The sequence below is a fragment of the Sus scrofa genome, chromosome 1 (genome assembly GCF_054392235.1).
Source record: "Sus scrofa isolate SSC_HxYL_T2T_F1_AM1 chromosome 1, Sscrofa_HxYL_maternal_Yorkshire_Landrace_v2.0, whole genome shotgun sequence".
NCBI classification, from domain to species: domain Eukaryota; kingdom Metazoa; phylum Chordata; class Mammalia; order Artiodactyla; family Suidae; genus Sus; species Sus scrofa.
In genome coordinates, this window is record NC_139383.1 from 227,538,943 (window position 1) to 227,564,703 (window position 25,761).

The 25,761-nt window shown below is 37.9% G+C and overlaps 2 protein-coding genes and 1 long non-coding RNA gene across 15 annotated transcripts in view; 2 read left to right on the plus strand and 1 right to left on the minus strand.

Moving 5' to 3' along the window:
- The window catches only part of CD274 (CD274 molecule), a 132,637-nt gene that overhangs the window by 37,919 nt on the left and 68,957 nt on the right, over positions 1-25,761 (minus strand). For 3 of the 11 annotated variants that reach the window (XM_085011654.1, XM_085011637.1, XM_085011657.1), the window contains one exon: positions 12,062-12,165. The exons of 6 other annotated variants lie outside the window; for them this stretch is intronic. In XM_085011654.1, coding sequence (XP_084867780.1) covers positions 12,062-12,119 — 58 coding nt within the window. In that variant the 5' untranslated portion in view covers positions 12,120-12,165. Of the gene's footprint in view, positions 1-12,061; positions 12,166-13,216; positions 13,313-25,761 lie in introns of all 11 variants that reach the window. 2 more of the 11 variants (XM_021083770.2, XM_085011642.1) reach the window with 1 other exon arrangement.
- Positions 1-25,761, plus strand: part of PLGRKT (plasminogen receptor with a C-terminal lysine) — a 47,337-nt gene that overhangs the window by 5,652 nt on the left and 15,924 nt on the right. The window contains exon 3 of one of the 3 annotated variants that reach the window (XM_005660117.4): positions 12,444-12,560. In XM_005660117.4, the coding sequence (XP_005660174.1) occupies positions 12,444-12,560 (117 nt within the window). 3 annotated transcript variants of the gene reach the window in all.
- Positions 898-8,177, plus strand: LOC146407036 (uncharacterized). Its single transcript, XR_014822322.1, has 3 exons — positions 898-1,114; positions 4,013-4,097; positions 4,960-8,177. It is a non-coding gene; the product is annotated as an uncharacterized LOC146407036 (long non-coding RNA).

Sequence of the window (25,761 nt, forward strand, 5' to 3'; positions counted from 1 at the left end):
TTACTATTAATATTTATAATAAAAGTAACACAAAATACATTGTACATTCATAATCAGGGGACACAACTGCAATACACCTGAATCAACTCAAAGGTCATTTTAATTTCCCTTCCTCATTGTAAACTGCTCGAACTCCATCAGATGAATTTTGCTCTCTGGAAATAGAGATCAAGATTTGAACCTAGGTACTTTAGAGATTATTGTAATAGTTTCAGGAGATTAGGCTGATTTCCACCTGAGGGAGATAGGGAATACAAATGTCTGCCTGGCACTGTCAGAACTTTGGGCCACCCTGACAGGGAGTACACCCTCCCTGCATTGGGCCAAGTAGATATGGGCACACACATCCAACAAAGCCATAAACATTGAGTCCCTCCTCTGCCCTCCCTGAAGTTCCCTGGCAGCTAAAGTTGGCATGGTGGAGGAGTGAAAGAACAGGTTGGTACCAGAAAGCAAGGATTTGAATTTATTCTCAGTTTCAAGGGGCTTCCTGCCCCTGGACTCAACAAATTTCTAATGTATTTAGTTTATGCAAAGTTCTATATCCTTATTGATGACAACATTATTTCAGCTTAGGGGATCCCTTGACCCATCAGCCACAGTCATGTTGCATGTCTTTGGCTGGGGACTGGGGCTTGTTGCCCCACTGATGTCATGATAATGTCCTTTCCTTCTCCTGCTCCAGAAGTGAATGTGTCACAAGCAAAGCACCATCTGGGGGTCTTGTTTGAACCCTACCTTTTGTTTCTCAACCTCATTTAACACATAAAACAGTGAGAGATCTTTACCCTCCCACCCTCCCCACCACTTATGCAAAAGCATTTACTTTCAGATCTCAGAATATCTTCTGATAGCCTCTAATCCAACCAACAAGGCCCTTTCTCCTTTCTCTTCTAGAACATCATGTCTCTATTAGCATCTCATCCTTGTCATCCAAACTGTGATTTTTACCTTACTTGCAAGTAAACTAGTTTTCACAGATGCTGGCGGAAGACTTTGATACTCTGTGAGCTACATGAGCATGATGTTGGTGCTAATTTTCTATTCACTCCAAGCCCCAAAGAGGGAATGGAGGAGCTGGATACTGAGGTGGATGCATGGATTTATGACAGAGGTGAGGAACAGTGAGCTTGTTGTAAAGTTATCAGAGAGATTCAAATTCTTACTGTTGCTGTAAGTGGTGAGCAAGGCTGCTCTTTGATTGGAAGAGATGTTACTTCATTTCTCAAAGTTGTTCACTGCAAACACAGCCTCTAAAAATGGCCTCAGGGAAAGAGCAATCAGGGCTTGCATCCTTGACTTTGAGTATGGCCCATGGCAGATTGATTATCCTAACACATGTGTAGGTTAAGATAATTAATTTTTCCTTGTTAACCAGGATAGACTTTATTATATGTAAAGGAAGGATAACAAAATGAATATAGATCACCACACATAAAGCAGCCTTCCAACCCTAAAGCCACTTGAATTCTCATCTTAACTGGGACAGCCTAGGGAGAGACATACTCATCTGTAACAATTAGTTTGGGAAGACTGGGTTGGTTCATGAGTGTTCCTCATTTAAAGGAATTAAATATCTAGTATCATTTTCATGCTTAGAACTATTTTTTTGGAAAAAGTCATGAAATATTTCATTTCTATAAGAGAATATATTAATTAATTATAAAGCATAATAAAATGAACACCAATGAACCCATCACTAAATTGAAGAATTATCAATCACAGTATTCCTGAAGCTACCTGTGGGTTCTTTTCTATATGTTGAGTGAACCCAAACAGCTAAAGCTGGTCTGGAATGTCCCAGAGTCTCTAGGATTAAGCATGACTCTGCAAGTGGAAGGAATGGGCCGTTGGAGTGGGAGATGACATGTTTTTGTAAGTTCTTCAAAGAGATTTAAAAAACCCTGACTGAAATACTGGCCTACTAATATATTTAACCTATGAGGGAGGGCATATCTTTTGACTCGTTTCCTTTTAATAGAATTTCAATAAAAGAGTAATAGAAAAAATAAAGCAAAACATTTATTTAAAAGAAGCCTAACAACTAGAGTCCTTTCCCCAGTAAGTTTTGTCTTTTTTTTTTGTCTTTTTTTTTCGACTTTTTCCTAGGGCCGCACCTGTGGCATATGGAGGTTCCCAGGATAGGGGTTGAATTGGAGCTGCAGCCGCCGGCCTACGCCACAGCCACAGCAACACGGGATCCGAGCTGCATCTGCGATTCACAGCACAGCTCACCGCAACACTGTATCCTTAACCCACTGAGCGAGGCGTGGGATTGAACCCGAAACCTCATGGTTCCTAGTCGGATTTGTTAACCACTGAGCCATGACAGGAACTCGTAAATTCTATTTTTTTTTTTTTTGGTAAAAAAACTGTAACTTGAAAATTCCATGTTACTGTTTTTTTTTCTTTCTGAATCAGATATTCAACTACATCTAATACCAGTGGCCAGGTTCCCTACTTTGGCTGTACATTCGATTCACAGGGGCTTTTGAATGTATAGACGCCTCCTACCCCAGACCAATCAGATCTTTTAATGGCTGGGCATGTAGTTGTTTTAAGCTCTTCAGAGGACTATAATGCATAGCAAAGGTTGAGAACCTTTGCCCTTTCCTTTTGCTACATATTTGTAATTGGTAATTGGTAGTGATTTAATATAGCATACACTGGAGATGAAGCCAAATAAGTTTTCAATATAAGTAAGTTAATCATGAAGTAAATCAATCACTGAAGTCTAGCTAATAAAAATTTATAAAAGGCTTCAAATCAAAATGTTTCTTTTTGTTAACAATGTGGTTCCAGTTGAGCTGGAAGGGATTCACTCTACTCAATATAATAATGTTTTCAGATCATCAGCAAAAGTCAGCTTTCCATTGCTTTGTCTAGCCTGTCACCAAGGATGGTGGCTTACCCAGTAAACCAAGTATCACTCATGTAAAAATGAATACTTTCTTAAAATGCCACTAGATGGCACACCTAAACCAATTTTATATGACCTGAATGGCCAGACAAAACTTTTTTTTGGGGGGGGGGGGTCTCTTTTAGGGCTGCAGCATATGGAGGTTCCTAAGCTAGGGGTCTAATCAGAGCTGTAGCCACTGGCCTATGCCAGAGTCACAGCAACACGGGAATCCGAGCTGCATCTGCGACCTACACCACAGCTCACAGTAACACGGGATCCTTACCAATGAACAAGGCCAGGGATCGAACCCGTGTCCTCATGGATGCTAGTCGGGTTCCTTAACCACTGAGCCACGACAGGAACTCCAGAAAAAGCATTTTGATGTTACAAAATAGAATGGTAACTGGAAGTATAAAGCAGAAAAAATGAGGGAAGAAAAGATTCCATGGGTCTTTGTTGTGATGTAGTGCTTTGTAGGCAAACAATCATGGTCCATGTGAAAATTAGGGCAGTTCTAATGACTTAAAAAAAGACATAAGAGGAGTTCCCGTTGTGGTGCAGTGGTTAACGAATCCGACTAGGAACCATGAGGTGGCAGGTTCGATCCCTGGCCTTGTTCAGTGAGTTAAAGGATCCGGCGTTGCCGTGAGCTGCGGTGTAGGTTGCAGACGCGGCTCGGATCTGGCATTGCTGCGGCTCTGGCGTAGACAGGCGGCTACAGTTCCGATTAGACCCTTAACCTGGGAATCTCCATATGCCGCGAGAGTGGCCCTAGAAAAGGCAAAAAGACAAAAAAAAAAAAAAACAAAAACAAAAACAAAAACAAACAAAAAAAAGACATAAGAGCCAGCCTTTGACCTGTAAGTCTGTGTAGTGTTTGGTGTTAAGGAAATGAGGTATAGTTGTAAGCTAAAAATATAATTATTATTTTATATGTATTTTATACATAAATATTTATGTATATGTATATAAAATAACATGCTACATGCCAAGCAGGATTCAGATATTTATAAGGTATGGGCTCTGTATTCAAGTCACTCCTCATCTAATATGGTAAGGAGAGGGTGAGGTATGATGCAAATAACCAAATGTTTGTGGTTATGTATGCAGAGGCAGAATAATGGCTCCCTAAAAACGTCCACACCCTAATCCCTGGAACTTGTGAATATACTACCTTATGTGGCAAGTGGACTTGGTAGGTATGATTAAGGAAACAGATCCTGAGGTGAGAAAATTATCCTTATCCTTATGTACCCAATTGAAACACACAAATTCTTTAGAATTAAAGGCAAAAGAATCAGAAAGATGTGCTGTTACTGGTTTTGAAGATAGAGGAAGGCACCCCCAGGCAGAGGAATTCAGGTGGCCTCTTAGAAGCTGAAAATGCTAAGAAACAGATTCTCCCCTAGACTTTCCAGAAAGGAGCAAAGCCTTGAAGACACCTTGATTTTAGCCTATTCAGACCTGGGTTGGACTTCTGATATCTAGAAGTACAAGATAATAATCTGTATTAATTTAAACCACTAAGTTGGTGGTAATTTTTCTATACAGCAGCATATATGCTGTGGTTATTTTTATAATATATAGTGTAGACTCAAATTATTTTTCAGATATATAAAAATTAGAATAGCAAATAAGAAGGATTTGATGTTCTGAGGAAAACAAGTACAATGTTTGTTTTGTAAAGAGTCTTGTGGTAACAAGGAACCCAAAATGTAGAGTAGGTAGTGAAGAAGAGAAGAAAACAGCCAACTCCATCTGTAGCAGGATGAGCAAGTGGGAGTTGGCTCAAGAACTACAGGTGCCAGGGGACTTAACCAGGAAGTGCCTTGAAAAAAGAGGCAGGGTGATCAACAAAAGTTCATCCACAGAGGGGTCCACTGGAAAGGCTACAACAGCTTAATTCGTGTGCCTGGATTCACAACCAAGTTCATCTTATCCATCTGAAACTTATTTCCTCCCATGTCCACCTCCCAGTTACTTGCTCTTAACCTTCCTCCTCTGAGATTCTTTTCTTTTAATTTTTAAATTTTCTTTCTTTCTTTCTTTCTTTTTAGGGCCACATGTGTGGCATACGGAAGTTCCCAGCTAGGGGTTGAATCGGAGCCACAGCTGCCAGCCTGTGCCACAGCCACAGCAACACAGGATCTGTGCCGCGTCTGCAACCTCCACCACAGCTCACAGCAATGCTGGATGGATCCTTAACCCATGGAGTGAGGCCAGGGATGGAACTCGGACCTTCATGGATACTAGTCAAGTTCATTACTCCTGAGCCACAATGGAAACTCCCGAGACTCTTTTTTTTTTAGTGTGGTAAAATACACATAATATAAAACTCATCACTCTAAAGTGTGCAATTCAATGACATATAGTACATTCACTATTTAATTCCATAACATTTCCATCACCCCAAAAGTAAACTTCATACCCATTAGGTATTCCCTCCTCATTCCCCCTTCCCCTCAGACCCTGTCAACCACTAATCTGCTTTTTGTCTGTATGTATTTGTCTTTTCTGGACATTTCATATAAATGGAATCATACAATATGTGGTCTTTTGTGTCTGGCTTATTTCAGGTAGCATGATCTTTCTAAGATCCATCTATGTTGTAGGATGAATTAGTACTTAATTCCTATTTACAGCTAAATAACATGCCATTATATAGATATACAACATTTTGTTTATCCATTCATCATTAAGACTGTTTCTACTTTTGGCTATTGTAAATAGTGCTGATGTGAAAATTCTTGTACAAGTTTTTGTTTGAATACTTACTTTTCAATTCTCTTGAGTATATGTAACTAGGTATAGAATTACTAGATCATCATATGATAATTTTATGTTTAATTTATTCAGGAGTCACTAAATGTTGCCCACAGTGGCTGTACCATTTTACATTCCTACAAAAATATATGAGGGTTACATTTTCTTTACATCCTCACCAGTACATGTTACTTTCCTTTTTAAAAATTCTAGCCAAAGTGGGTTTTCAGTAGTATCTTATTGTGTGATTTGGGGGTTTTTTGTTTGTTTTTTACTTTTTAGGACCATACCTGGGGCATATGGAAGTTCCCAGGCTAATGGTTGAATCAGAGCTGTAACTGCCTGTCTATGCCACAGCCACAGCCACAGCAATGCCAGATCTGAGCCACATCTGTGATCTACCCCACAGCTCACCACAAGACCGGATCTTTAACCCATTAAGAGAACCCAGGGATTGAACCTGAATCCTAAAGGATACTAGTTCAGTTAGAAACCCACTGAGCCACAACAGGAACTCCCTCTTATTGTGGCTTTGATTTGAGTTTCCCTAATGACTAGTAGTAACATTGAACTTTTTTCATGTGCTTGTTGGTCATTGGTATTTCTTCTTTGGAGAAATATCTATTCTAGTCATTTACTCATTTCTAAATAGGGTTGTTTGTTTTTTTTTCTTGTTGAGTTGTAAGACTTCCTTATGTATTGTGGATACTAGATCCTTATCAGATATAAGCCTTGCAAATATCATCTCCCATTCTGTGGGTTGTCTTTTTACTCTCTTGTCAATGTCCTCTGATGCATACAAGTTTTTAATTTTTATGAAGTCCAATTTATTTTTGCTTTTGTTGCTTGTGCTTTTGGTGTCATATCAGAGAAAGTATTGCAAAATCCAAGATTTGCACCTTTGTTTTATTCTAAGAGTTTTATAATTTTGTCTTTTGTATTTAAGTTTTTGATCGATTTTGAGTTCATTTTTGTATATGATGTGAAGTAAAGGTCCATTTTCATTCTTTTGAATGTGAATATCTGGTTATCGCAGCACAAGCTTCATTCTTTATGAACATAAAGAAATCAGACCCTGCACAGTAAAGATTAGGAGTCACATAGTGAGTCTGTTGCTGATTCAGATGAAGAAGCTGTTCACCTGGGTTTAGATCCTCTGAAAAGAGTATCTTGACCTGTTAATGGTCTTCAAGTGCCTGAAATTTAGGATGGTGGCAACTTGCTAGTGTCTTTCTTTACCAAAGTTGGAACAGATGGAAATAAGTTAATTTAACCCTATTCAGAAGAATTAGGGAATTCCCATCATGGCTCAGAAGTTAGCAAACCTGACTAGGATCCATAAGGATGTGGGTTTGATCCCTGGCCTCGCTCATTAGGTTAAGGACCTGGCATTATCATGAACTGTGGTGTAGGCTGCAGACACGGCTTGGATCCTATGTTGCTGTGGCTGTGGTATAGGCTGATGGCTACAGTTCCAATTGGACCCCTAGCCTGGGAACCTCCATATGCCGTGGGTGCAGCCCTAAAAGACAAAAAGACCAAAAAAAAAGGAAGAATTGGGTCTAAATGCAAAGAATATACTTAATGAGTTTCTTGATTTTTAAAGAGACTGCTAAAAATGTTCAGCAAGTCTCTTTAAATGTGGGGAAAGATATTACTATGTCTGAAATCCCTTAGAGGAGTTAATAAAAACACTAATATTTCCTGTATACTGTCTATGTTCAGGGGTGGTAGGAAATGAAAGTAAAATAATTAATAGAAGTCACTGATACCATAGATACTACCTTCTACAAAAGTAAAGAAAAGGTCACAAAGGAAGGTCTAACCACCAACTTGATCCTTTGCTTCTTAGCCCTTCTATGCTGACAGAAGGTCTAGGACCTACCCTACATTCAATTTTCCAAGGGGGATACTGGTTTTAAGTTTGTTCACAAACTTAAATGAGACCAATGAATCCAGTTATAAATTATCAGAAGGCTTTTTCTTTTCATTTTCTTCCCTCAACCATAATTCTATTTTCATAAATCTGATTAGAGTGAATTTTAATTTATTTTTAGTTCTTCATTGCTTGAGTAAGCAAGGGGTAGAGGGTGACTTATTTATAACTCTGAGCATTTACTGAATGCCTAGTATATATAGAGTTTGGGGCCCAAAACTATTAATTAAAAAATGATACTATGGCAAGGAAATAATAAAGATCAGAGAGGAAATAAATAAAATAGAGATTTTTAAAAAATAGAAAAAAAAATAAAACCAAGAGTTGGTTCAATGAAAGGGTAAACAAAACTGATAAACCTCTGGCCAGGCTCACCAAGATGAAAAGAGAAAGAACCCAAATAAACAATGTAAGAAATGAAAAAGGAGAAATCTCAGCTGATGCGACAGAAATATAAAAAACCATAAGAGAATAATACTATGAACAATTATATGCCAACAAATTTGACAACCTAGAAGAAATGGATCACTTTCTAGAAACATACAGTCTACCAAAATTGAATCAAAAAGAAATAAATAATTTGAACAGATTAATCACTAGAAGTGAAATAGAATCTGTAATTTAAAAACTCCCTACAAACAAAAATCCAGGACCAGATGGCCTCATAGGCGAACTCTACCAAATAAAGAAAAACTTATACCAGTCCTTCCTAAACTCTTCCAAAAGACTGAAGAGGAGGGAATACTTCCAAAGATAGTCTATCACTCTAAACCAAAACCAGACAAAGATACCACTGAAAAAGAAAATTACAGGCCAATATCTTTGAGGAATATAGATGCAAAAATTTTCAACAAAATTTTAGTCAACCAAATCCAGTAATATGTAAAAAAGATCATACACATGACCAAGTGGGATTCATCTCAAGTTCACAAGTATGGTTCGACATATGCAAATCAATCAACGTCATATACCACATTAACAAAAGAAAAGTCAAATATACATGATCATCTCAATAGATGCAGGAAAAGCATCTGACAAAATTCAAAAACCATTCATGATAAAAACTCTTACCAAAGTGGGTATAGAGGGACCATATCTCAACATAATAAAAGCTGCTTATGATAATATTTATGATAAACCCACAGCCAATATAATACTCAATGGAGAAAAGCTGAAAGCCTTTCCACTAAAATCTGGAACAAGACAAGGATGCCCACTCTCACCACTTCTATTCAACATAGTATTGGAAGTTCTAGCCACAGCAGTCAGACAAGACAAAGAAATAAAAGTATCCAAATTGGAGGAGGAGAGGTAAAACTGTCACTATATGCAGATGACATGATACTATATATAGAAAACCCTAAGGACCTCACACAAAAACTACTAGATCTGATAAATGAGTTCAGCAGAGTAGCAGGATATAAGATTAACATTAAGAAGTTAGTCACATATCTGGAATCTAATATATGGCACAAATGAACCCTTCCACAGAAAAGAAAATCAGGGACTTGGAGAATAGACTTGTGGTTGCTGAGGGGGAGGGAGTGGGATGGATTGGGAGCTTGGGGTTAATAGGTGGAGACTGTGGCCTTTGGAATAGATTAGCAATGAGATCCTGCTGTGTAGCACTGGGAACTATGTCTAGTCACTTATGACAGAGCATGATAATGTGAGAAAAAAGAATGTATACGTGTATGTGTAACGGGGTCACCATGCTGAACAGTAGAAAAAGAAATAATGTATTGGGGAAATAAAAAAATAAAAATAAAAATTAGGGCTCATATGGGCTATTTCTTAAAGAATATTAAATTAGTTATTATATATAAATGGGCCTGGTAGGATCTAGTATCAGCAGGTGATCAAAGATGATCACACATGAAGTATAAAACAAAATGACGTAATATTTTGTACTGTAAAAATCTACAAGAAAAAGTGTTATTGTTAACTACCTATAAACTATATCAATTTCATTGCATTTACCAAATGTGTAGAGATTTATATTGGAAAATAAAAACACTGAGAACTAAAAAAAAATAATTATTGTCAATGACAATTTATGAGGCTTATTGTCAATTGCAGTTAATTTATATGAGCACATCAACCCTAAGCAATTATTCAGAATTATGATAGCATAATTCCTGGAGCATTCCTGATGAGAGCAGATTATATAATTAGGTAGGCAGATAGACAGAAATATATAGATAAGTAATATTGTGATTTTTTGGGGGGCTGCAAGCGCGGCATATGGAGGTTCCCAGGCTAGGGGTCTAATTGGAGCTACAGCTGCCAGCCTACACCAGAGCCACAGCAACGCCAGATCCAAGCCACACGGCAACACTGGATCTTTAACCCACTGAGCGAGGCCAGGGATCAAACCCTCAATCTCATAGTTCCTGGTCAGATTCGTTTCCGCTGCGCCACAATCGGAACTCCCCTGTGATGTCTTAAATATGTAAATGTGAAAAAAACAAAAAAAAACAAAGGCAAGGAATAATCAAGAGATTTGTTCCATAATGTTCAGCTTGTTTTATGTTTCATTTTGATTAAACTCTACTTCCCCAGCACTGCTATTCTAAGAGATTTGCTGCCTTTCCCCCTCTAGATCCCTTAAAATGTCAGACCTCTAAGAGGTGAGTTGCCCAGGCCAGGCAACTTCTCACTCCATGCATACTTGCAGCTAAGGAGATTGGCCTAGGACTGCCCAGTTAAGAAGAACATGCCCATACCCTTCGGCATGGTAGCAAGGGGGAGGTACATCCAAATTACCTGTGAGAGAATTCCCATCATGGCCCAGTAGGAACAAACCCGACTAGAAACCATGAGGTTGCAGGTTCGATCCCTGGCCTCACTCAGTGGGTTAAGGATCTGGCGTTGCCATGGGCTCTGGTGTAGGTCACAGATGTGCCTTGGATCTGGCATTGCTGTGGCTCTGGCATAGGCTGGCAGCTGTAACTTTGATTAGATCCCTATTTTGAGAACCTCCATAAGCCACGAGTGCCACCCTAAAAAGCAAAAAAAAAAAAAAAAAAAAAAAAAAAAAAAAAAATTTACCTGCGAGACTTTTCCAACCATCCCTTCTTCCACCCAATTTTATAATGAACCTAGTAAGCCTTCATCTTCAGGATGTCTTGGCTTGCTAAAAGATTGAGGACAGCTGAGTTGGACAAAGCACCAAAACACATGCGCATACCAAGACATCTGTGTGGCTCTCTGCTTTGTTTTGAGGTTTAACAGTTAAGGGCCAACCTTGCCTTTGCTTTAAGTTCATAGACCTTGCCTTTGACTATGGAGGACAGTCTCAAAAATGTGTGCCACTGATCACAGGGTGACAGAAAAGGCAGAGCTCAGTCAACACCAGTTTTCCACTGGCCAAAAACTGTAAAAAATGGCAAATGTGATATCACCTTCTTGCCCAACAGCACAGCTTATTACATGTGACAAACTACTTCTGTGGAATTTTCTAGCAAAAAAAAAAAAAAAAAATATGCTATCCTCATGAGAAATCCTGTGATAATCTAGATAAAATTAGTAGTGCAGTCGGTTATGATTTCCTTCTATTACCTTAAACTTTCCCCCAGACACTGTTTTTGGACATCTTGTCTATTTTCTGTTCTGCTCTGAGTAAACAAATGTCATCAATTGCGAATGCTTTCAAAGATAGTAATCTCACTTGATTTAGCACAAATAAAAACTTTATTGCTTCATCCAGTTTCCTCAAATCAATGATTTTAGATAAACTTAATGATGCTTTCAGTACACAAAAACATTTAACCACTGAAGTTAAATATTAAGGTCTTTTGTGGCCAACGTCAGTTCAGCAAATTATTTTTCTGGCTATTAGGATGTGCTCTATATCCTTTAATTGTTCTTAGAAAATCTTTCCACTTTGATATTTAGGGTAGGGAGACCTAATAGGGCAAAAGAACAAATATTCCTTTGTTACCATTTTCTGTCAGTTGAGCATTATGTCAGTCAATAGGGTTTTTTTTAGTCATTTTATATTTCAAAGACATTTAAAAATTCCTCCCCCCAAATATTCCCACTGGACATGAGAAATGGAAGGCAGCAAAGATATAGATTTGACTGGACATCATCCTTTGTTTCCTACACCCTGGAACTGCCTTTTTATGAATATCATCTCTAAGTCTCACAGTAACCTTGCAAGGGAGATGGTGCTGGCTGCATTTTACAGGTTGAGGAAATTGCAGTGTAGAATTTCACATTTGAGATATGATAACTAGTAACCAAAGGAGCCAGAATTCAAAATTTCCATCTCTCTGGCTCCAAAGCCACAAGCCCCAACTTGATGTGGTGAATTATGTAATGCTGTGGAAAATAAACATGGTAAAAGGTGAGAATAGTGTAATAGTATTCAAATTGTGCCCCTGAACCCTGTGAGGACAGAACCCAGGCAGGAAAGGCCTCTAGGTCCCAAAGCTTCCCTTTTTGACCCTCTCTACCTGAGGCCACTGTTTGGTCTCTCCCGTGATCTTTCAGATTCTGAAACTGGTCCAACATCAGGCCGCCATAGTTCTGTCAGTATGTCCAGGTCTTCTCCAACAACCTATGGTTTTACAAGATAATTTCACATAGAGAAAGGCAAACAAAATATAAACAAGAACTTAGCTAGATACAGTAGGTAGCTGCTGGGCTTCAAAACAAAAACACTCATCCTCCTAGCCTGTGGCAGATGAAGGCTGGCACCAAGGTTTCAGAACCTTCTAGAGAGCTTACATTGGGTCCCCTGATCCCACTGGGTTTCTACAATGAATATCTAACCCAAAAGATTTCCTTCCTAGTCCTACTGGCCACAACAACATTCTTGGTTATTTTACATTTCAGGCCCCTGGAAGCTTCACCCTTGCTCCTTACTCCTCCTTGATATTTTGCCTTGGCATTTTAGTTTTCCTGATTTGCATTCTGGCTGGGAGTTCCCACGGGCTCTGTCCTTCAGGTAAGGTCAGTCTCACTTTGAAGCTAGTTTCTATACTTCATCTTTATATGGCTTTATGTCACCTGGGAGGATTCCATCTTATCCTGGATTATGTGCCAGGATTTCTTCCCTCCAAGTGCCAGAAGCAAACTCCTGTCACCTTCTATTTTCTCCCTGGGCTCTCTCTGAGTCACCCACTAAATTTCTGTCTTTTCAGAGAGCTTCTAGAGAGCAGATTATCTGCCAAGCAGAGATGATGGGCACATTTAAGACTAAGCAATCAGAGTTCTCCTAGATCATTTTGCCTTCTCTGCCCACCTTTCCGGGTTCTCTTCAATGAATCGTGACTCAGATATTGTCAGAGGAAACTGTGAAAGTATTCACAAAGTCTTTTGATCACCCCCTCAAAGCACATGTCATTTTAAAAGCAAAAGTAAAACTATATTGCTGACAACTAGGAGCTGGCCTGGCACTATCAGCTAGTCTATGGTGTTATCCTGTGGAACATAAGCAGTTTCATCGATCACAACCATCAGGCAAGACCACTCTGTAAGTATGTCAGGAAAAAGATAAAGATATAAACATTGTCCAAACTACAGAATTACCAAGCATTCCCTCACCCTGACTAATATGAGTGCTGCTGCAACTTTAATACCACCAAAACGTATTTGGTTCCTCTTACCTTCTACATAAGAAGACTTAAGATATCCAATCATGGAATTACTCCCACTTCCTGGCAGCACCAAGTCCGGATGATCTTTGAACCTCCCCCAAATCCCTTGATATAAAAACATATGCTGTAAGTCTTTTTCTAATACCTTCCCACTGAGATTCCCCCACAATTCCCCATGGTATGTGTCTCCTTCACTGTAACAAATCCATAAACCCTTTTTTGGGGACTATAAGTATGTTCCTGGTACTCTTTAGCTGATGACATTGATCTCACTATGATAATAAATATCTACTGTTAATTTTTTTAATATAATGAGTTTTATTTTTTTACATTATAGCTGGTTTACAGTGTTTTGTCAATTTTCTACTGTACAGCAGGGTGACCTAGTTACAAATACATATATAGATTCTTTTTTCTCACATTATCATGCTCTATCATTAAGTGACTAGACATTATCTACTGTTAATTTAGCACTTACTATGTGCCAAGCACTGTTCTAAGTTCCTTGTATCTGTTAACACCTATAATCCTTATTACACACCATGAAATTGGCACTATTAGTCCCATTATGTTGACGAGGAAACTAAAGCCCGGGGAGGTTGAACAAGTGGCAGTCCTTTTTCCCTGAAGAAGGACATTCTCTCATGAGTTTGCACAGTCTTTAAAGATGGAAAAGGCCAAGAAAGCACTTCATTTTTCTGTGGTTTCTAAGACCAAGGTGACTGAAGGCCGGGCTAGTTCCTTTGGGTGTTCCAAACAGGAAAAAGAGCCTCTTCACCTGCCCATTTTAAGCAAAAACCTCAAGGGCTGGAGGGGTGGGGGAGTGGAAGAGTGATCTGTTTCTTTCTTTCTTTTTTTTTTTTTTTTTCCTTTTTCTGTCTTTTTGCCTTTTCTAGGGCCAATCCTGCGGCATATGGAGGTTCCCAGGCTAGAGGTCTAATCTGAGCTGTAGCCACCAGTTTACACCAGAGCCACAGCAACGCGGGATCCAAGCCGCGTCTGTGACCTACACCACAGCTCACAGCAATGCTGGATCCTTAACCCACTGAGCAAGCCCAGGGATTGAACCTGCAACCTCACAATTCCTAGTCGGATTTGTTAACCACTGAGCCACAACGGGAACTCCTCGGAGTGATCTGTTTCTGAAAAAGTTTTCTGCACTGAAAAATATGATCTCTCACCAAGAACAATGATATGATTTGTATAGGTTTTAACGGGTATTCTCCATGATATTCTCCATATAGCCTGTGATATTTGAATGATTATTATGTGATAGGCATAGTTTCAGATGTTTACTAATCAACATAAATAATATCTCAGTTTCACAGTTTCACAGCAACTCTTGACACAGTTGATCACTGATGACTCCCTCCTTAAGACATTTCTTTGGTTGCTTCCTAGGAAAACACTGCTCTTGGTTCTCCTATTTCCCTGACCACATCAGCTCAGTCTCCTTTGCCTCCTCTTCTCTCTGACTCCTGCACATTCCTGGAGTGGCCCTGGTTAAGTTCATACTTGTCTCTGACCTCCGTCTATACTCACTTCCTAGGGGAGCTCATCTAGTCTCAAAATTTCAAATACCACCTACATAACTAACCGATGACTTCAAATTTCTATTCCTAGCGCAGACTCTGGCCATATCTATAGACTGTGTACTTGACACATCTACCTGGATGTCTACAAACATCTTTTTATTTATTTATTTTTTTTTAATTTTTTCCCGCTGTACAGCATGGGGATCAAGTTATTCTTACATGTATACATTTTTCCCCCACCCTTTGTTCTGTTGCAGTATGAGTATCTAGACATAGTTCTCAATGCTACTCAGCAGGATCTCCTTGTAAATCTATTCTAAGTTGTATCTGATAACCCCAAGCTCCCGATCCCTCCCACTCCCTCCCTCTCCCGTCGGGCAGCCACAAGTCTCTTCTCCAAGTCCATGATTTTCTTTTCTGAGGAGATGTTCATTTGTGCTGGATATTAGATTCCAGTTATAAGTGATATCGTATGGTATTTGTCTTTCTGACTCATTTCACTCAGTATGAGAGTCTCTAATTCCATCCATGTTGCTGCAAATGGCATTATGTCATTCTTTTTTTATGGCTGAGTAGTATTCCATTGTGTATATATACCACCTCTTCCGAATCCAATCATCTGTCGATGGACATTTGGGTTGTTTCCATGTCCTGGCTATTGTGAATAGTGCTGCAATGAACATGCAGGTGCATGTGTCTCTTTTAAGTAGAGTTTTGTCCGGATAGATGCCCAAGAGTGGGATTGCGGGGTCATATGGAAGTTCTATGCAAACCATAATTCTTCATCCTCACCCATTCTGACCCAATTTTCATCCATCAAATCTGCTTATCCTGCAGGCTTCTTCATCTCCATAAATGGCACCACCATGCTGTGCTCAGGCTATAACCCTGGGATCACCTCTTACTCTTAACCTTTTTCTCTTTTACCACACCCTCTCCAGGTGATTCACATGCATTTTAGAGTTTGAGAAGTACTGCCCTTAGTGATATATCCCTTTACTATCACCTCTCTGACCTCATCTTTACCACTCTCCCCCTTGCTTGTTCCACTCTGGCAACACTGGTTATTTTGCTATTCCTAAGATACCCCATTAAGGTTACAGTTAGGGTTAGGGTTCACCATTGACAGGTTGTGAGAGTAGGACCTGGTCATCAGTTTCTTCTCCTGAATTTGAGGTTTACTATGTGACCATAATTTCATAGTATGGTATCTTAAGTTCTTTATACCCATAAAGAAGGAACCCAGAGAATGACTATAAGTGAAGGACATGGGAAGATTAAGAGCAAGTAGTGGTGATGGGATAAAGGAAAGAAACAAATATCATAAAAATACATATATATCCATGCATACATACATACCTACACACACACATACGATAGGCTGAAAGTATATTATATATATTCATATGTATATACATACATACACACAATGATATGTGTATCTCCACATATAGATATTGAGCATTTGAAATGTAACCTGGGCACCTGAGAAACAATTTTAAATTTTATTTAATTTAAATTAACTTCAATTTAAATATGCATATAATGCTCCTGGCTATCATATTGTATAGCATATCTCTGTAGTAACTTTGGCTGTCTGGCAGGTAAGGCAATTTTCAAAATTGTTTTTTCTGGCATTTTTTTCCCCTGAATAAATTTTACAATGAGCCAGCAAGTTCACTGGAGTAATTCTTGATAGGATTCTGATTGGGAGTTATTCCCAGGTATTATACAGTATTTGTAATATTGTGAATAGTTTTTTAATGATTTTTGACAGAACATTTAAAATTTTTGTATGTTGATGTTACCTGATGTCATATTTAGCCATCCTGATAGATTTTATCTTTGTGATTTTAATGGTTTTCAGTATATTTTTTGATCCATTGGTTTTAATTTCTTTTTTTTTCTTTTTTTTTTTTTATTTTCCCACTGTACAGCAAGGGGGTCAGGTTATCCTTACATGTATACATTACAATTACAGTTTTTCCCCCACCCTTTCTTCTGTTGCAACATGAGTATCTAGACAAAGTTCTCAATGCTATTCAGCAGGATCTCCTTGTAAATCTATTCTAAGTTGTGTCTGATAAGCCCAAGCTCCTGATCCCTCCCACTCCCTCCCCCTCCCATCAGGCAACCACAAGTCTCTTCTCCAAGTCCATGATTTTCTTTTCTGAGGAGATGTTCATTTGTGCTGGATATTAGATTCCAGTTATAAGTGATATCGTATGGTATTTGCCTTTGTCCTTCTGGCTCATTTCACTCAGTATGAGATTCTCTAGTTCCATCCATGTTGCTGCAAATGGCATTATGTCATTCTTTTTTATGGCTGAGTAGTATTCCATTGTGTATATATACCACCTCTTCCGAATCCAATCATCTGTCGATGGACATTTGGGTTGTTTCCATGTCCTGGCTATTGTGAATAGTGCTGCAATGAACATGCGGGTGCACGTGCCTCTTTTAAGTAGAGTTTTGTCCGGATAGATGCCCAAGAGTGGGATTGTGGCGTCATATGGAAGTTCTATGTATAGATTTCTAAGGTATCTCCCAACTGTTCTCCATAGTGGCTGTACCAGTTTACATTCCCACCAACAGTGCAGGAGGGTTCCCTTTTCTCCACAGCCCCTCCAGCACTTGTTATTTGTGGATTTATTAATGATGGCCATTCTGACTGGTGTGAGGTGGTATCTCATGGTAGTTTTGATTTGCATTTCTCTTATAATCAGCGATGTTGAGCATTTTTTCATGTGTTTGTTGGCCATCTGTATATCTTCTTTGGAGAAATGTCTGTTCAGGTCTTTTGCCCATTTTTCCATTGATTGATTGGTTTTTTTTGCTGTTGGGTTGTATAAGTTGTTTATATATTCTAGAGATTAAGCCCTTGTCGGTTGCATCACTTGAAACTATTTTCTCCCATTCTGTAAGTTGTGTTTTTGTTTTCTTTTTGGTTTCCTTTGCTGTGCAAAAGCTTTTCAGTTTGATGAGGTCCCCTGGGTTTATTTTTGCTCTAATTTCTATTGCTTTGGGAGACTGACCTGAGAAAATATTCATGATGTTGATGTCAGAGAGTGTTTTGCCTATGTTCTCTTCTAGGAGTTTGATGGTGTCCTGTCGTATATTTAAGTCTTTCAGCCATTTTGAGTTTATTTTTGTGCATGGTGTGAGGGTGTGTTCTAGTTTCATTGCTTTGCATGCAGCTGTCCAGGTTTCCCAGCAATGCTTGCTGAATAGACTTTCCTTTTCCCATTTTATGTTCTTGCCTCCCTTGTCAAAGATTAATTGACCATAGGTGTCAGGGTTTATTTCCGGATTCTCTATTCTGTTCCACTGGTCTGTCTGTCTGTTTTGATACCAGTACCACACTGTTTTGATGACTGTGGCTTTGTAGTATTTCTTGAAGTCTGGGAGAGTTATGCCTCCTGCTTGGTTTTTGTTTCTCAGGATTGCTTTGGCGATTCTGGGTCTTTTGTTGTTCCAAATAAATGTTTGGATTGTTTGTTCTAGTTCTGTGAACAGTGTCATGGGTAATTTGATAGGGATTGCATTGAATCTGTAGATTGCTTTGGGTAGTATGGCCATTTTTACAATATTGATTTTCCCAATCCAGGAACATGGAATATCTTTCTATTTCTTTACATCTTCTTTGATTTCTTTGATTAAAGTTTTATAGTTCTCGGCATATAGGTCCTTTACCTCCTTGGTCAGGTGTATTCCGAGGTATTTGATTTTGTGAGGTGCAATTTTAAAAGGTATCGTATTTTTGTATTCCTTTTCTAATATTTCATTGCTGGTATACAGAAATGCAACTGACTTCTGAATGTTAATCTTATATCCTGCTACTTTGCTGAATTTATTAATCAGTTCACGTAGTTTTGGGGTTGAGTCCTTAGGGTTTTCTATGTATAGTATCATGTCATCTGCATGCAGTGACAGTTTTCTCTCTTCTCTTCCTATATGGATGCCTTTTATTTCTTTTGTTTGCCTAATTGCTGTGGCTAGGACTTCCAAAACTATGTTGAAGAGCAGTGGTGAGAGTTGGTTTTAATTTCTACTTTTACCACACTAAAAAAAAATATATGAGATTTCTGCTTTGGTGAATTTATTGATTTCTTTGGTGAAGGTTTATATTCCCTATATATTTATAAACCATTTTTTATGTTTATTGGGTATATAAAATACACATAAATAAGCCTGTAATTTAATTGCTCAAATCCTCAATATTCCTACATTTTTCATGTTTAAACTATCAATTCCTGAGTTGGTTAAATCCTACTATTAGTATTTATAGTTTGCAAAAATTTCCTTGTTTCTCCAACAGTTTTGCTTTATATATTCTAATGCTATACTGTCTAACATACAAGAAGTTCTTAGCTGTTACAGCTTCTTCATTAGTTGTATACAAGTTTCATCAATGTTAAAGGATACAGCTCAATTAGTTTTCACAAACTAAACTACCTCTTAAGCCTTAATCCCCTCTGCATTTCTTCCATTTAAGGAAAAGCACAGATGAGTTTTGTGTCTTTTTTTTTTTTTTTTGTCTTTTTTTTGTTGTTGTTGTTGCTGTTGTTGTTGTTGTTGTTGTTGTTGCTATTTCTTGGGCCGCACCCGCGGCATATGGAGGTTCCCAGGCTAGGGGTCGAATCGGAGCTGTAGCCACCGGTCTACGCCAGAGCCACAGCAACGCGGGATCCGAGCTGCGTCCGCAACCTACACCACAGCTCACGGCAACGCCGGATCGTTAACCCACTGAGCGAGGGCAGGGACCGAAGCCGCAACCTCATGGTTCCCAGTCGGATTCGTTAACCACTGCGCCACAACGGGAACTCCCGTGTCTGATTTTTATCTTAATATCACTGGAATCCTATGGTTTGTACTCTTCTGGGGCTGGTTCTTTTTGCTCAACATTATAATGTAAGCATTATAATTGTGAGATTCATTGATATTATGTGCAACATCATTACCCTCTCTCTGGGCTACCCCAGTGGAACCTAAAACTGTAAGCCAGCTAGAGAAACAATGCAGGTAGTTTCCCTTTAGAGACATATCCAGAGTAGGGAAAGGAGGTTCTAATTACATGAACTACATTGTTTTCTCTTGTCCCATACTGTCTCTTTTATCTCCTGTTCCAGGTATTCTCTTTACACACCTTCATCTTCTCCGTTATGCTTTTGGTTGCCCTCAATTGTCTGGTAGCCCTTGGTTGCCTGTTCATATACATGATGAAGAAGTCGGTTTTTTAACTTAAGTAGCTGGCATAGGTTTCCTCTGCAGTCTGTGGGCTTTGTGGAATGGGCAACATGGGCCAACACAAGAGCTTCCCTTTAGGATGGATGAGCAAGGAGCAGGCTTAGGAACCCCACAACTGGAAAAGAATCAACATGATTTACTTTGGAATGGAGCATGGTATCATATTCAGGCCTGGGTGGAACTACCTTCTATTTTTTCTTTCTTCATTGTTTGTTATTGAAGTCCAGAATTGCCTCAGTATTACCTCTTCTCTTTCCGACCTCAATCCCTAGAATAGAAGCTTCTACCAAGAGATTTTCTACTCTGGAGAATATTTCACTAGGGACAAACAGTGCCATCTCCCCGGGTGCTATGGAGGGAGGAGTACTATTTATCATTATGTAGATAATTATTTAACAGATTCCCCAAGCTTGGAACTTCTCCAGTATTCTTACAGGCAGAGGGGTCTCCCCCCATGTCTGTTTTGGGTGGTAATTTCTTCCTACATGCTTTTACTATCATTCCCAACACCACCTACTTTCTTTTTTTCACAAATTCTTCAAGATACCTGGCTTGCTGATGGCACTCTTTCTTGTTTTCCAGGCACCATTACAGATTTATTCGTTTAAAAATGTTATTAGCTTCTTCTTTATATAGATCAGCATAAAGCAGACAAAAATGAATAGCTTATAGTCTTATTATTTAAAAATCCCTTACATTTTTCTTTTTTAACATAATTTTTACATTATAAAACTAGTGAAAGAACTCATGAACAAAAATTTATAAAACACATAAGTGAAGGAGGAAAATATTACCATAGTTCTATGGCCCCAACATAACCATGCTTAAGATTTCTGCCTGTTTCTTTTCAGTGCTACATTTGTTAGTTTACCTGTTAACATACCCTTATGTAAGATTTTGTATCATCCCTTTTGCACTTGACACTGTGTCTCAGCATTTTCAAGGTTGTGGATAGGCTTCATAGATTGGATTGCCATTGTTAAGGATGCAAAGTATTTCATTACCCCCTTATCCACTGGGAAGGAAAACAGCTTTCTAGACAGACCAAGTGCAGGTTCAGTTTGTAATGGGGCTTACAGGCTATGTTTTCTTTCTATGAAAAAGTAATAAGTGTCTGAGTAGTTAATATATGCACATGATACAAATTTCTGAAAGAACAAGAGGGTATATAGTGAAAAATTCCTTCCACTCCTATCCCTAGTCATCTACTTCATTTCCTCTTGAATAGTCTTCAAAGACAGTCTATACATAGTAAGCCATATATGAATATATGTGTGTATATACACAAATGACAAATGGTAGCATATTACACATCTGTACACATTGTTCTTTTTGATTTAACAATATACTTTACAAATTTTTCCACATCAAAAATAGGAATAGTGATGATGATGACAATAAGAACCGAAAAACAACTAGTTCTTATTAAGTATTGACTCAACCCAAGAGTGGAATTGCTAGATCACAGAATAGGTGCATTTTAAATTTCAATAGGTGTTTCCAAATTCAACTATAGGGTTGTATTATTTCTACATGCTATTCTCATTAATAATGAATTCGTCAAGACAACCCCATGAGGGAGTTATTATTATTTTCCACATTTTACAGATGAAGAAACTGAGGTCCACAGAGATTTGGTGACTTGCCCAGGGACACAATGTCAATAAGTGGTCGCATCAGGACCCAAATGCACGCAGTCTAATTGTAAGGCCCACACTCTTAACTCTTCACTGTGTTTTACCCTCATGCAACTATCAGCACCATCCATCTAGAACATTTTCATCTTCCCCATCCGAAACTCAGCACTTACCAAACTCTAACTCTCCACTCCCCTCTCTTTCCAATCCTGGCAACCAACTTTCTGTCTCTATGAATTTGACTACTGTAGGTACCTTATAGTAGTGGAATTATTTAATATTTGTTATTTCATGATTGGGTTATTTCAATTAGCATAATATCCTCAAGTTTCTTCCACGTTGTAGCATGTGTTTCTTTCTTTTAAAATTTTCTTTCTTTTAAGGCTGAATAACATGTATATGTCACATTTTGTTTATTCATTCATCTGCCAGTGGCTATTTGGGTTGTTTGCACTTTTTGGCTACTGTGAATAATGCTGCTATGAACATGGATGCATGTGTCTATTCGAGTCCCTGCTTTCATTGCTTTTTGGTATACACCCAGAAGTGGAATTGCTGGATCATGATAATTCTATGTTTAAATTTTTAAGGAATTGTCGTATCATTTCCCATAGTAGCTGCACCATTTTACATTCCCATTAGCAATGCACAAGGGTTCCAATTTCTCCACATCCTTGCCCCATGCCAGTACTTTTTATTTTCTGTTGCTTTTGTTGAGAACGTTTGTTAGCCATCCTCTAATGTGTGAAGTAGTGACTGTTTTAAATTTTTCATGTGTAAAATCTATTAATCTTCTCCTTCATGTTTCCTGTTTTTCTTGGGAAGGTCTTTGACATCCTAAGGTTATATAAGCAGTTTCCAAATTTTCCTTATATTTATCATTTCATTTTTGTTCATGTGGGGCTTTGATTCACCTAGAATTCATTTTCTATTTAAGATAGGGAGTGCTGTCTTCCAGCCTGAGAGTCAGTGGCACTAGTATCATTCCTGACAGTTCATGCAAAATTCCCTTTCCACAACTCTAGTTTTTCCTGTGGCTTCCCCCTTTCTCTCAGCCCCATCCCATCCCCTACCTAGGATCAATACTGAGCCATTGTTGTTTTTAATACTTCCTATCTTCTCTTGCTTGTCAATACTATCAAATTTCGCTTTAGATTTTATCACAAGTCAGTGTGAATAAACAGTTCATAATTTTAAACAAAATGTACCTCTTATTAAAATCAAACATTCAGGGGGATTATAAAAGAAAATCTTATGATATAAAACTCTAATTATATTTATGTTTCTCTTTTTCAGTTTGACTTCTCTCTTCCTATCTGTGGCTATTCAGTTTGGGTTTTTATTTAGCACTGTATTTGAAAAGAAATGAGTGTCACCACAGGGATTAAACAGCAGCAAATCTAAGGTTTGTTGGTTATGACTGGATCAGGCTCACTTTTCTGCAGAACCTGTAGATCCATACAGTCAGAATAGGACAGCGTGTAAAAATCACATTGTTTTTCCATTTCAGGAATTAATGGTTATCTTATAATAGTGAGATGATATTTTATTTTTAATATATTTATGCATATGAACATGAATAGCAAAAGTATTTTTTCCCAGAAATGGATAACTAAATAATGAATCTTTTCTGTAATCTACTTTTGTTTTTATACTGAAATCAGGTTTAAATAAGAAATTTCTAATTTAAAGGCTTTCCTAAAATAAATTAGAATTAGAAAGGGCTTGCCCATGAATTCTTCCCAAACAATTACTATATCACTAGAGATTAACTTTCCAATGTTAACTGGATTCTGATTTTAGCTGCTTTATAAATGTATTTTTTTCTAAGTAAAAAAATCTCCAGATAGATAGATCACCTCAACCTGTTCTTTTAACCAAAAATTTGCTGTGGTCTATACGGCACTTCTTTAGGCCAATTAATCTCTAATACCCAGGGAGAGTGGTATTATTATTAGGTATAGGAAAGCTTGAAGAGAAAATAGAAAGATTTACAGAGAAAAATAATACCCTCCTTGTCTCTTGACATTGCATGGAAAATTCTGGTGGCTTTTTTTAGTATGAGAATAGAAAAATGTATGGAATATAGAGCTTAAAAGTATGATTTATGAAAAGGAATATATATATAATGCTAAACAGTTTTTCTTCCCTCTTCGATAAATATAAAATGGAATATATTATTATAAAATTAAGTATAAAGTCTTTGCATCTGAATAGTTATTTCTTACCAAATAGTCCAGATGCCTTTGAACAATTATTGAGAGAGGAACATGAAAGATCTCATTAAGACCCAGGAATAATTGTGTGGTCAGGCAGATGTATTACCACAAATCATTCTCATTTTTGTTAATGATTTATAATAAACACATGTTGTTACTTATCTATTATGACTGGTGTTAAAAGGCTATTCTGTCCCACTTCTATTTTTTTAAACAGGTTTATTGAGGAGTAACTTATATACTACAAAATTGTAAGGGTATCTGTTCTTAGGGTACAATTAATTCACTGACGTTTAACTATATTTATAGAGTTGTGCAACCATCACTGTAATCCAGTTTTAGGACATTTCCATCATCCTCATGAGTTCCCTTGTGCTACTTTATAGTAAATCTTTGATCCAAACCTCAGACTCAGGAAATCATTAATCTACTTTCTGTCTCCATAGATTTGCCTTTCTGGGCATTTCACATAAATGGAATAATATAATATGTGTTTTTTTTTGTGCTGACTCCTTTCCTTAGCATATTTTGAGGTTCATCATGTTGTGGAATATGTTTCTCTTCCAAGAAAATTTTAGAATCAGATTGTCAAGCAAATTTTTAAAAAATTCCTATCCACCAGGTGAAAGGCCTTTTCTCAACATAGCATTTAATTCCTCTTACTTCTATCTCGTTTTGGATTTCTCCATCTTTTGAAGAATTTTGAAAGAATTATATTATTTATGAATGTGATAAAACCACATCAAAGTACAGGAGCAATTTTTACTGGATAAAAAAACCTTTAGTTTTCAGAAGTCCATGAAGATGCTGAAATGTGGATTAGATACTGAAATGTGGATTAGAAGCACACACAACTCCTGAGAAGAGAGAAGTGAAAATAAATTAAGGAATGTTCTATCTGGTCATAGTTGTATTCAGTGGGGTTTACCTTCGTCTTTTTGTTTTATTTTGTTTTACTCCTCCTTTGCCAGGGCTTATATTCTGAAAATAAGTACCTTATTAATTTCTTGCCTATTATTATAAAAAGTTTAAATAGTATTACTAAGAGGTAGAAGAAACAAATCCAATATGAACTACAGCTACAGGCACTGACAAGTTACCTAATCATTCTTCCCACCAGTTTTCTCATCTGGAAAAAAAGGGATACTAGTAACACCTGCCAAACAGATTGAGTGAGGCCAGGGATCGAACATGCGTTCTCATGGATACTAGTTGGGTTTGTTACTTATTGAGTCATTTACGCAAAATGACTCAATAAGTTTAGCCTTTAAAAATATTATGCTGATTTCTGTGGAAACTTTGTATTGTTCTCCTGAAATGTTTATTTTTACCTCGGCAGGCTTCAAGATTTACAGAAATACATTTCTGATTGACACTATATAGAACTGTTGCTGCTTTTTTTTTTTTTTTCCTCTTCCTCAACAACTATAGGCATGTTTTAAAAAAAAAGATGCTCTAATTCCTTTTTAGTCTCATTAAAACAAAACAAAACAAAACAAAAAACACCAGGAAGCTGCTGTTATTATTCTCATCATACTGAGCTTTTTAGACAAGGGCAGGAAGGGCAGGAAGAGTCAGATGGAGCCACATTTGGAAAACTACAGGAAGTCCAGCTGACCAAAGTTGGGAAGGGTCACAATGGAAAATGAGGAGGGGGCACAGATCTGGTCCAGAGGGTTTGGAAAGCTGAGCAGAGCATTTACATATGCTGTAGCAGAAAATAGAAGCATTAGAAGCTTTTGAGTAGGAGCAGAACTTGTAAATTTAAAATATTTTAAGGAGTTCCCATTGTGGCTTAGTGGTAACAAACCCAACTAGTATCCATGAGAACGCATGTTCGATCCCTGGCCTCACTCAATGGGTTAAGCATCTGGCGTTGCTCTGAGCTGTGGTATAGGTCACAGACACAGCACCAC